The 12,863-nt window shown below is 31.7% G+C and overlaps 2 protein-coding genes across 2 annotated transcripts; both read left to right on the top strand.

The window, feature by feature from the left end:
* The first annotated feature begins 2,483 nt into the window (after positions 1 to 2,483).
* LOC145311723 (uncharacterized) lies at positions 2,484 to 7,186 on the top strand. The gene is made up of 7 exons (XM_080150693.1): positions 2,484 to 2,618; positions 3,046 to 3,112; positions 4,071 to 4,202; positions 5,114 to 5,238; positions 5,760 to 5,832; positions 6,570 to 6,648; positions 6,998 to 7,186. Exons 2-7 carry the CDS (start codon positions 3,047 to 3,049, stop codon positions 7,099 to 7,101), a joined length of 579 nt encoding a protein of 192 aa, XP_080006819.1. The 5' UTR covers positions 2,484 to 2,618; position 3,046; the 3' UTR covers positions 7,102 to 7,186.
* Positions 7,187 to 7,916: 730 nt separating this feature from the next.
* On the top strand, positions 7,917 to 12,860 carry LOC145311722 (uncharacterized). The gene is made up of 6 exons (XM_080150692.1): positions 7,917 to 8,247; positions 9,513 to 9,563; positions 10,617 to 10,744; positions 11,324 to 11,402; positions 11,939 to 12,017; positions 12,611 to 12,860. Exons 1-6 carry the CDS (start codon positions 8,038 to 8,040, stop codon positions 12,709 to 12,711), a joined length of 648 nt encoding a protein of 215 aa, XP_080006818.1. The 5' UTR covers positions 7,917 to 8,037; the 3' UTR covers positions 12,712 to 12,860.
* Positions 12,861 to 12,863: the final 3 nt, after the last annotated feature.

The following is a 12,863-nucleotide window of genomic DNA, read 5'->3' as shown; positions in this document are numbered from 1 at the left end:
AATTACAGAGTGAAATAGATAGGTAAATACTTTTAAAAATATTATATATAAAATTGAAAGCAATAGCAAAATCAAGATGAACTATTGCTGCTTGTCTTTCCCTCGTTCACGAAGACAGCAAGATGCTTCTAAGGCCTACATAGTACATATATAAGTCGATCAATTGACTTCACATAAGTGGTCATGGCTGACTTTCAAACCCGTTATAATGAGAAGGCATTCTTCTTGTTTTGTATTCAAATATTTGGTGCTTTTCCTCACAGAAACTCCCACTCCCCCCTTATTTTCAATTCATTTCCAAACATGGGGAATGGTTTCTGTGCTCGACAAAGTACTTTGAGGGAAACATTTAACCAATTCGTTTATCCTTTTATTCTTATAGCTAATTTGGTACACATATGACATCTGGTAATAACAGAGATTTCATGTTTAGATAGAATAAAATATTCAGGGAAAATGGAAAATGTAATTTGTAAATGAACATAAATAAATTGTAAATTACTAAGAAAGTAGGAGAGAAAGGAAAAAAATTCCAAAAATATTTCTTATTTAGACTTAATTTTATCAAGAGGAAAATGAACCAAATGAAAAAGTCACAAATCAAAATAGAAACTGCTTTTGGCTGAAAGAGTTGGACATCATCATTATTATGATATTTGAACATTCAGCTAATTTCTAATGAATAAATGGAAAGAATCAAAGTTTCTTTTATTAAAAAGTGCAGGATTTAAACAATATGTCCTACAAAAACATAGGTTTTTATCCTCTTTTACAAAAAAAAATTTTCCTGATTTTTACGTGTTCCCTTTCCCTTGGAATTATTAGAGGTTGAAACGAGTGGTTAATATGAAATCAGCGGGTTATATTCAATTTAACTACAAAAGAGAACTTTGTCTCCGACAAATTTTTTAACATTACGTGTTTAAAAAAGGAATCGAATAAGAAAGTTTATGAATGAATAGTTATTTCTCGCATCGTATTATAAACGGCTTTCCGCGGATATAGAATGTACAATTATAAGATTAAAACTAGTTTTTTTAGCCCCGAGGTGCCGAAGGCACCGGCTAAAAAAACTGGTTTTAATCCTATGATTGTACATTTTTATATTCGTAGAAAGCTGGATATTATACGATGCTAGACATAGTTTTTTTCGTATGGGTGAGAACTGGTTCCTATCCAACGGATTCGAATGAATACGAGAAAAGATGTTACATTAACAAAGTATGATGAAGTATAATTTTATGAATGATTAGAAGAATGTTATTGGTAAAAAGGTGATTTCTATTGGTTGGGTTAAACTATCTTCTCTATTGAACCAGGACCATAAAAAAGCCTCACAGAAAAGAAGAACCTAATTGTTTCCGCCAAGAGCGAGTTTTTCGGACTATGGGCAGGGTAAGATGTCTTCTACTTTTGGTTACATGACTTTACCTTGGAAAATTATATAAATTTTGGGTCTATTTTTAGCTGAAATTGATTGTTGAATACATGTTTCTAAATACTAATAAACATCAAGATATTTCATGGCCTTTCCTTGACTAGTCTACCTAGTCTTTATTTAGACAAACAACACTAACATTGAGAATAAAAATTCGTTTGAAAATGAATTAGTTGTGTACGGTTTGTTCAGGAGATATAGCAAAAAAAAAGAATTGAAGATTTTGTGAATGGGATTTAGGGAATTATGGCGGTAATACCTGTTGACCGCTTTAAAAAAATAATAAGTGTAGGTTTAGTCATTCTTTTTTAAAATTTTTTTTTAGACTTTAGGTTTGGTAAGGTTATATTGGGGATACTGGGTTTTCATGCAAAGCTAAGGCAGCGCAGGTTTTTTTATCCTAGGAGTACTTTTATAGAGAAACATCTTTATCTTTTATTGTTTCCAGATGTTTCTTGCTATGACTAATTTCATATATTGCATAGAGAGCAAAGCTAAAATACAAGTATAAGATAAACTGGCGAACAATCATTCTTATGAAAAGATGTATTTAAGCTTCATTTGAGTACAAATTTTTAATCGTAGCTACCATGCCTGGAAATTTTAAAGTTAAATACATTAGAAATAGTTCGGTTTTCACTATTTTTTATCAATGAACTTTTATTTTATTTTTTTTGTAATTTTTCTTTATGTTTCTTTTATACTTGTTCAATTTAAGATAGTTACATATTTTTTTTCCTTGAATGCTTGTACAACCTGTGTTTGTTTTATCTTTAAACACCTGTAAACATTTTTTTTACAGCGAAGCTACTCTGTATAGTAGACTTAGATAAACAGAAATAAAAAGCGTTTCGATTTCATATACACTTAAAACTCAAATTACTATATTAAAAAAATTGAGTCTTTTGTAATTAATACTCTAAAATATCTAACCTAACCGTTTGTTATTTGGATTCAAATAAAAATTTCTTAATCATTATGCAATTTTGATTTTCTTCAAATCGTTTTTCCTAAATATTAAACCTTCAAATTTATATGTAGAAAATTTTTTTTGTCAGATTGTTCACCAGCAAAAATTGCAACTAATCCATGATAAATTTGTTATCTCTGAATGAAGCATATAAATTACAGACAAGAGTTGAATTCACTGTCATTCCAGGGTTGTTTACAGAACCTACAGGTAAAGCTTAATTCATTTATGATAATACTAAAAATTACTGAAAACTGAAAGTTGAATGGTATCTATGGACGTCATTGAGGTTGTACCTATAGCTGCCATGTCAAATGACTGACGTTAAATTTCATAAATGGGGAAATACCTTGGTTCAAAACAAGCGCAATCCATTGCAAGTACAGAAGGGACTTTCAGACAAAATTCGAATAGGGGTATTGTACTGGTATCAATCAGAGTTATTTAAACAACAGTTTTTAAATTAATTGTTATTTATTTTCGTATTCATTTTTTATAATACAATTTAGGTTATATAACAATCACTAATTCATTACATATATATGTCCAAGCAACTATCGAGGTTTCGTGAATCTTTCTCTAATTTACAATTCAAGGTTTTGTGATTTTTCCATGTAAATTTTAAATTTTGTTTTAGAATGCTGAGAACTTGCTTGTTACTGTCCGCTGTCGCCTGTCTGGCTATTGCCAGCCCTGCCAAGAAGGTAAAATTCCTATTTTATGATAAGTATATCAGATAATAAATATTTTGTTTATTAATCCACCTTCCCATCTTTTAATCCTATATATCCATCTATCCACATTCCACATGTATAAAATTTATTTATATGTCTATATATGCGTTTATATTTCTGTAAATCTAGCTCAACACCCTGAATATTGTCATTGTCTATCTATCTATCTATCTATGTGTAGATTAAGCTGAGTCTTGGTAAGTTTGAGCACGACTATTGTGACAGAGCTGCAAACTAGCCCCTGGTCCTCAACACCCTGCCTATCTATCTATCCATCTATTTATCTATCTATTTATCTATCTATCTATCTATCTATCTATCTATCTATCTATCTATCTATCTATCTATCTATCTATCTATCTATCTATCTATCTATCTATCTATCTATCTATCTATCTATCTATCTATCTATCTATCTATCTATCTATCTATCTATCTATCTATCTATCTATCTATCTATCTATCTATCTATCTATCTATCCATCTATCTATCTATGTGTAGATTAAGCTGAGTCTTGGTAAGTTTGAGCACGACTATTGTACCAACCAACCCCTGATTATTGTCCCTGTCTGTCTATCAATTTATCTATTTACCTATCTATCTATCTATTTGTAGATTAAGCTGAGCCTTGGTAAGTTTGAGCACGACTATTGTAACAGTGATGCTTATCAGCCCCTGGTCCTCAACACCCTTAATATTGTCCCTGTCTATCTATCTATTTATCTGTCAATCTATCTATCTATATATCTATCTAACTATCTTTTTACCCATCTATCTTTGAGCACAACTGTGTGTAACTATTGTGACATTGCTGTCTAACAGCCCCTGGTGCTCAACACCTTGACTGTTGTTCCTGTCGATATATCTATCTATCTATCTATGTATTTATCTATCTATCTATCTATCTATTTATCTATCTATGTGTAGATTAAGCTGAGCCTTGGTAAGTTTGAGCACGACTATTGTGACAGCGCTGCTAACCAGCCCCTGGTGCTAAACACTCTGAATGTTGTTCCTGATCCTGTTGAAATCCACACTGGAGCCACCATCGATATTGAGGTCATTTTTTCTACATTTTTGGGGCCTTTTGCTAACTTTTCATTTGAGCAAATGGAGGGCTCTTGATCATTAATTTTGATATGAAAAAATCTTTCTATTAATTCGACAAGAAAGCGTACCAGATCTATAACTGTTACTACTAGAAAGACCTTATTTTTATCACAATCCCATACGTAAAAAAGTTTAAATAAAAAGCATCTATAAATGCAAGGTTTATATAAAAATAATTGTAAAATTTTCAATGTTCAAAAGATAAGAAGTTTAATAATTCTAATCCCAAATAAAACATGTCAACAGAAACAAACAAAATTTATCCTTTTTAAACAAATATTATAATATTCTTTTATCAAAAAAAGTACAAAAAAGTGAACAATTTTAAGTGGCATATGACAAAATCTTATACAAGTGTTAGAATATTATATTATCTCATCAATGTAAAATTGACGTTTTAATCATTATTTTACAACTAAGATAAGTTTAAGTATTGATGATATATACAATACATTAATGGATACAAGGAATTTTCTGTGCTGAAGTTTAGAAAACCAAGCTTAAAATGAAAATAACTAAAGTCAGGTTTACGGCAAGATTGAATTATGAAACATCTTGTGAATATTTAACAGAATAAGGATTTACTATTTGGATATTCTTCACCTCTAGTAAAATTTTATTCAATTTCTGTGCTTCTTCTTTAGGATGATGTCCAAGGACATGTAAGCTTTCTTCTTCTTTTTTTTTGGGGGGGGGGGGATGGGGGTAAAATCGGTGGTTTCAAAGGTTTGAGTGGGATAATCTAACGTATTTCTAAAAAAAATTAGGGACCTAAGATTAAGGATTTTTGAAATTTGAGTAGGGTAAACACCCCCTTACCGCCACCCCCCATCTATGATATTGTCATACTTTTTGTCCAGGTGAACCTTGACCTTCTGGAGGTTGTACCCGAGGGTTCTACAGTGGAGCTCAAGGCCAAGAAACTTGGACTCATTGACCTGCCCATCCCCTGTGTCGAGGTTGAGGGACTTCACATCGGCTCCTGGTATGAGTTTTAAATTATAATTTCTTCTTCAATATAGGTTAATCCTGTTCCTAAATTTTTGCTAATAAAACAATGATGCTAATTCATAAGTAGCAAATTTCAAAATAAAAAAAAAGTAAAAAAAAACATAACAGACATGCAGGCCAACATAGATAATTGAAGAGCAGATAATAATTGTTCATATGAATTTTCATATAAAATTTCAGTAATACACTATTTGATATTCTCTGAGTAAACGCATATTTCTTCATCATAAGCAAAAAAAACAGTAGTCTATCTGTAAATAGTAAATATTTCTACAAAAATCCAATGCTCGTCATGGCACTACGTTCCGGTATACCGACGGAAAATGGAAATTGTATATAGGATGCTCATAGGTATAGAGAATCTTCACACAAAAATCTGCTGTCTGTCTTAAATAGAAGATGAGAAATTTCACGTTTTCCTCATACCGTTTCTAACGAGCAGATAATTATTTAAAACAGAATTTTTGTTGAATTGAATTGGTTAAATGTTTTTAGCACCTACCAACTGCAAGATCTACTGAATGAATTTGCTGACTTCCTTTGCCCTGATTGGTTCCCTGAGGGACAGGTAAAATATTATTGGTTCATATCATAAAGTTGTTTACCTACCTAAACTACATAACAATAAAACAGCATTCTTATAATTTAATCCGAGCTTAATTCTATCTTTTGTTAAAGGTCATTTAATAAACTAAGTATAAGAAAAAAAACTTTAACAAAAACTTTTTGAATCTTTTAGAATGTAATTTCGCTTGAAACAAAATGTTACACTCTCTGACCTATTATGTGGTCGGATTGTTCAATATATCAAATATTAATTCAGTTATATGACACCTGTACCCTACCCCTGAATCATCTTTTTTGTATATAATAATACAAATAAACTTTAAACATTTCTAGTACCAGCTGCTAGAACCGACTAAAAACGGCTGCTAGAAGCCATAAAATGCCAAGAGTATCATTTTAATACCAATTAATGTACACATATCTTTCAAAAATTGATTTCTACGTAATTACTGATGGATTTGCCCTAAAATAGCCAATAAACCGGCGAAACGGCTGAGCCGCCAGTCGTTACGTTTCCAACTTTTTAGGGAAAATAGACCTTCCAAGGATTACTCATTACAATTTTCAATCTGAAATTCGGATTCTAAGTACTATTTGCGCATTGATTACAAGATGGTTGCAAAAAAAAACTTTATTTAATTTTGTTGTTGTTTTAGGCTTGTACCCTCCCCCTGAATCCTGGCACCTATAGTAGATCTACCCATTTTGTATATAATTAATTGAGTTATATTTGTTTAGAGCTGTACCCTCCCCCTGAATCCTGGCACCTATAGTGGATCTACCCAGTTTGTCCTTCCTGAAATCCCATCTCTTATCAGTAAGTAATTTATTTTATAATAGTGGCTATGCCCCTAGAGACCTCCAGTAAGATTTTCTTTCTAAAGCGATTTCTATAAGGATATTTTTGGTATCCTCCCCAAATATAGTTATAATGCTTCCTTTTAACTGACAGAAGCTACATTGTAAAGGGGAATAATATCAGTTCAGCGAGATCCTTTCAAATAGACAGAGACATCCTGTTACTTTTATTGTAAATATTATTTTTTTCTTTGTATTGGTTGGTGGCAAAGGAAAGGAGTGTAAATTTATGTACTTTGAAATATCAATAGAAAATAAATTGAAAAAAGAAGAAGCTTAACTTGCAATCATGATTATAACTATTTTAGTTGACCTGTTGGCCTCCGGAACATACCAGGTGACCGTGCACGCCATCCGTCCTGATGGCACTGAAGAGACCTGCTTCTACATCAAGGCTGATATCACCTCATAATTGTCTAGGCTCTTGGTTCTTGCATATTTTGATGTTAAAATTGTTTGTAGCCGAATATTGTTTTAAATAAATCTTACTGTTAAAATATTTTGTTTTATAATCTTAATTTCGAAGCTGCTCTATAGGTGTCTGTAATGGTTAACTTCATTTTAGGGGGTTGTCTATAACTATATTTTGAAGTGCTGATAATTCGATTCACTTCACACCCGCAACACTACAGTTATCTTATCTTCCCCTTTATTTCATATTCCATTCTCATTCCGTTCTATTTCAGCATCTAGTCATTCTTTTTCTTTTCCTATTATTTCAGCTGTTCCCATCAATCTGAAGAGGTGGTTAGTATAAGATGCTAAAATCAATGCTACCTAAGACAAATATAAAGCATCTATGATAAGAAAAAATAAATTTCAGGTATGTCTTGATTTTTACCTATATTCTTATTCATTTTCATTGAGTAGTATGGAATTAATAATTTATACTTCAATGATTACGTAATTTATTCATAAAAGGAAAATTTATAGCCGTATATGATGTCAATGTAATTTTAAATTAAATTGTGCTCAACTATTATTTTAATTGATAAAAACAGTATTTAAATAAAATGTCATGATTTATATTGATACGTATCTCCTGTCAATCAGGACTACTATCTATTTCGTTTAGCATGTAAATATGATAAGAACATGAAAATGAGATAATTTAAAAAGAGATAAATCTAATAAAAATAAAGTACATGAATTTAAAGTAATAAAAGTCATTTAGAAATTAAAATGTGTTTTAAGTCTTTCTTAATTCTAGAAATGTTAATAATCTTTCAGTAAGCCGTCATCCCCAAAATGAGAATGTCAGTTATTTAATACTGGCAATTTTATGTTTAAAAAAAATATATTTTTAACACAGTTTAAAGCTTCAAAATATGTTTTTTTTAAGTAAAAGATGTTAAAAATTATGAAATTATTAGAAATTCTAAATTATCATAAAATGAAAGATAAAATGTCAAAATGTACTCATAATATCTTATTTTTGATATTTACACTGAACCTTGCGAGGTTTGGTGATTGTTTACGGATTTCTTCTGGCTGGGCCTGGGATCACAAAACATGTGATGGAATTGGCAATCATTTAGTAAAAGTTAACAGGGTTAAGGTAATCTTAGTATTTAAAGCAGTAGGTTTTTTTGTATTTCTGTTAATGACGACTTAACAAATTGAGTTGTTTTTTTAATTCTGGGAAGCTTTTTATAAGTCTTTGGCTTGTATGTTTTGATGATTTTTTTCTGCAAATATTATATTATATTAGATATGATTAATAATAAGTATCACAACTTTCTAGAGTATAAATATTTGAGGTCAAATAAGGTGTTTCTATTCATGTGTTGCAAAATTGTTCGAAAAGCGAGCTGCTTTTTGTAAACTTACTTTATTCAAGTAAAGCATTTTACGTCAAAATTGCTGAAAATCAACCAAATTCGACTGGTAATTTTTAAAAGGCTTTATCTATAATACAAAGTAGAATTATGTCTGTCCGTCCATCTGTCCTTTCGTCTATCTGTCTGTCTGTCCGTCCATTAAGATCTCGGTAACCACTGAACCGATCGGATTCTACTCTTCAGGGAATATACCTACTGATCCTGTGGTGGTTTTAGGCTATTTTCTTGGAGGGTGGTACACCCCCAACCCCCCCCCCAAAAAAAAAAAAAAAAATTTCAGGTACTTAATTTTTTAAAAATTATTTAAAATTTGTGGGTGCATCTCCAGAGGTAATTATTTTTTTTTCTTTAATTACATCTTGGGGGGCAGCCCCTAGAGGCTAGGGGCGAAGCCGCTAGTTTTCAAAATGGAAGCATTTGAAAATATAAACAGTAAAACAGGACAAACTGAATTTTGATAGACATTGCAACACTTGAGAAGTACCCAATCATTCACTAAAAGTTAAACAAGTCAAGAAAAAAATTCAGAACTAACAAAGCAGCTGTAACCAACCAGGGGTAGCTATTCTAATCAACATTTCTACATAAAAATCACGAAACCTTATCAAGTATCTGGTGGTATATTTTTTTGGCATGTAAGAGAAGAGATGTGCGAAAGAATTGGAGGAAAAGGGGAAGGGGGTTGTGGGGAAATTTTCCTTTAGAGTTGTTTGTCAGGATATCATTCCCTTGTCCCTGGTAACCAACAACTTAATCAATTCAAAAAAAATATTCATAGAGGTTCCCTTATTTTTGGGACACTCCAAATAATATTATAGATTTGTCTCGTTTCTTGGCTATAATAAAGAAAATGAAAATTAAGTTTTACATAAGGTTCACATAACTTCTACAAAAGTTAAAAGTCATAGAAAATAATTCAGTTTGATTATAAAATGATGTAACTTATGGTGTGAAATTAAGTTGTTTATTTTTTGTTTTTCAGTTAAATCCTGATCCACTTATGTTGCGAGGGGGAAATCAAGCTTCAGTACAGGTTAACATTTAGGAATTTAAGATTTATATAAAAGAAATCATAAAAAGAATAAAATGTATAATGCATAATAATGCGTTCAACTTTTAAAAAGTTCTTAACCCTTAACAGTCGGGCCCCTTGCCGCACCTTAATCAGTCGGGGGGGGGGGGGAGGCGTTCAACGCCCCCCCTTATTATCTCAGTTCCTATTAGAGCTAGAGGGCTAAAAAATTTTGTGCAAGTCCCCTGTGTTATGATGAATTTCCGACCTTTTATAAGTCTAAGTCAATTTTCGCTTCCTTCACCCTTTTATTTAACAACCTTTGTTTTTAGGTCCTTTTTTACTTAAAAATTTCAAACGGCTGTAATTTTTTTATTTTTAAAGCTAGAAGAACAATTTTTTTGCAGAAAATGTTTATTTTTATGTAAATTTTATATTTAAAATATCAAATATAAATTTCAGCGGCCGCAGCTGCACTTGGCAGCTGCCAGCCGCCGCAGTCGCCGGTCGGCGGGAAAACGGCGGCGGATCTTTATGAAATTTTAATACATTATCTAGACATATAAGAAAAGCCTAAGTTTAAAATTTGAAGTCTCTAAGTCAAAAATTGCGGCCACAGGAGCCTTTTAAAGATTTCTGGAGACCTGGAGGATCAGGACCTGCAGGATCATACCTGGAACCTGAAATTGACTTGAACACCTGTATTTAAGATGAGGATGTACTACTAAAGGATATTTTAGTAATTTGGTAAGATAAAATGCTTTGTTTAAGTCAAAAAAATATTTTTGTTCTTTACCTGGATGACCCTGCCAGGTTTGCTGGCATCCTGTGCCCGCCAGGATGGAGATTTTTAAAAAATTCCAACTCTCAGTTATGTGTCATACCCATACTTAATCTTTATCTTTCACACACAGAAAATGAGAAAGAAAAAACCGGATGGGGGGGCGTTCAACGCCCCCCCCCCCCCCGACCGTTAAGGGTTAAATAGCACACAAAGATTTTTATAAAGTCACAAATATTTCAATTTCATTTTAAATTAGAAATTTCCCTTCTAATTTACTATTTTGTGTTTAGTTGGATTTTGTGTTGCAACAACAATTGAACGGAGACGCTAAGGTGGACGTGGAACTAACAAGATCAGCATTCTTCGGGAGCTACCCAATACCTTGCCAACAACTGAATGGTGTCAGGGTTGGTTCTTGGTAGGTTATTTGTTCCTTTTGTGGGGTGAAAAATAAATTTAAAGTATAGATGAATAACCAGCTACCTGGATCCCATTGTTAAGGACCTTAATCGTTTGCTAACAAATTGCTTTCTGCTCTATTGTAGCGGCTTGGCTGTGTTAATATTCCCGACGATATTGGTTGATTTTCAAAGACCCAATTGAAAGTCGGCACAGGAAGCGGGGATATAGTTATTAAACCCCTTCCCTCTCTAGTGTTTCACTCTAATTGGTAAAATACATAGTATTTACAGATTTTTGCTATGATTTTGCTCTATTTTATATATCCAATTATCTTTTTGAGAAAAATTACAAAGGGAATAGTAGCTGACGCAATAATCCGTAAAGTTGTGAGAAAGATTCCAGGTCAAGCTGTTTATAATTATGTTTAATTTTAATCAATTTAATTATACTATGCGTTCGGTCAACTTTAAGAACACTTAGACTTAGTAAACGCATTTGACTGGAAGATTGGCCACAATTTTACGAATTATTGCGTAAGCTACTATTACCTTTATAAAACTATTATTAATTTTAAACATATTGATGGTTTGTTAAGTACATATACAGTAGATGAGCTGATGAGAGTGGTACAAAAGGATATACAAGCTTGTAAAAAGTTTATTCCTAATGGAGGGGTAAGTACCTAAGCAGAATATCTCAGACTTATAAAAGTAACATCACTACTAAGATAATAAGAAAAGGTTTGGTGATAAATATCTACATTAAAATTTAAAAGAAAATATTCAAAAGTTATGTATGTATCGTATTATTCCGCGGACATTAACCGGTTCTAATCCAGCGTATATTAATCAGTTTAGAAGTCAAACTGGAAAACTCCTTTCTTACATTTATAATCTTTAGATTGTTGAGAATAGTTTATTCCAAATCAGAAAGAGTTTTGATCAACTTTATATACAAATCTATGCTAAAACATACTTTCTGGAACTGATATCCTTGCTATATAATTTTATTATTAATAGCGCAGCTACTCTATATCATAAGGTAGCTTTGTCTATGATTAGGACTTTTCTCTACGGCTTCCGTCTGAGTAAGTAAAGGAATTTAGTTAAATTAAAACATAGATGGCAAAATTTTTTTGAAACGTTTAAGTCTAATTCAAATACTATTGCTAGTTTTTTATTGCTGTACTTCAATGGACAATCTTATTTAGGAATGTAAAACTCCTTTGCTACCTGGCAAATATCAGGGGGAAATTCAACTTAAGATTCCTGAGCTGCCCAATGTTATGAGTAAGTAATAATAACATAAGTACTGGTAGGGTATAGGTTTGTGTGTTTTATAACAATAACTTTAAGTTGATTTTATTTGTTTTTTTTTGTAAAATATTAAAAATGCCTTTTTTTCGCCACAGTTGACCATGAAAAGTCTGTCATCAAACGCGTTGCTGAGCTCAATGTGATTACATGCAATGAATTATTTTTGGTTTGGTTTGGAAAATTAGGGGTAAGAAAATAACCTAAAACATAAGATATATATGCATTTTGCCTACAAATATGAACCCATGACGGAACCGGCCTTTTTCGAGATCTTAAACAAAAAAGCAAGATGATTTTAAAGGAAGATTTTTAATTTAATCTTCGAAAATTTGCTTAAATTTATGGGAAAGAGAAAGTTAGAGGGAAAAGATTTAAAAATAAGCTGGCATAATCTTTGGTTTTGTTTTCGGATATGCGGAAAGTGGCATGTGTAACATCATAAAAATACGTCTATTATCCATCTCATTTTTAGAGGTTTCCTTTCCCCCTTCTCCTCTCATCCTTCCTTTTTAGACGTATTTTTATGACGTCACTAATGGCACTTTCCGCATATCCTTTGTTTTCAGAAAGATGGGGAGCAGGTAAATACGTTCTGAAGGTGAAGGCAGCAAATTCTAATGGACAACAAATTTTGTGCCAGTCTTCAAAATTTCAAATCAAATCTTAACATAGTTTATATTGTACATATTATGTGATATTCTAGGATAGAAAATCATTATTGATTAACTGACAAACAAAAATATACATATAATTTTGTTACAATTTATTTAATTATATATATTCAACATTAATAAATTTATTGGCAATTAAAAAAAATGT

Source organism: Acartia tonsa, chromosome 2, assembly GCF_053477335.1.
Source record: "Acartia tonsa isolate MP-2025a chromosome 2, ASM5347733v1, whole genome shotgun sequence".
Taxonomy (NCBI): Eukaryota; Metazoa; Arthropoda; class Copepoda; order Calanoida; family Acartiidae; genus Acartia; species Acartia tonsa.
The sequence above is the reverse complement of the archived record's forward strand: the minus strand, read 5'-3'. Positions and strand labels throughout refer to the sequence as shown.

Excerpts from the sequence above, each read along its gene's own strand:
- LOC145311723 (XM_080150693.1), top strand. The coding sequence starts at position 3,047 with ATGCTGAGAACTTGCTTGTTACTGTCCGCTGTCGCCTGTCTGGCTATT. Across the intron at positions 3,113-4,070 it reads TTGCCAGCCCTGCCAAGAAG|ATTAAGCTGAGCCTTGGTAA; the intron begins GTAAAATTCCTA and ends ATCTATGTGTAG. Across the intron at positions 5,239-5,759 it reads GGACTTCACATCGGCTCCTG|CACCTACCAACTGCAAGATC; the intron begins GTATGAGTTTTA and ends AAATGTTTTTAG.
- LOC145311722 (XM_080150692.1), top strand. The coding sequence starts at position 8,038 with ATGTTAAAAATTATGAAATTATTAGAAATTCTAAATTATCATAAAATG. Across the intron at positions 9,564-10,616 it reads GAAATCAAGCTTCAGTACAG|TTGGATTTTGTGTTGCAACA; the intron begins GTTAACATTTAG and ends TTTTGTGTTTAG. Across the intron at positions 11,403-11,938 it reads AGTTTATTCCTAATGGAGGG|GAATGTAAAACTCCTTTGCT; the intron begins GTAAGTACCTAA and ends AATCTTATTTAG.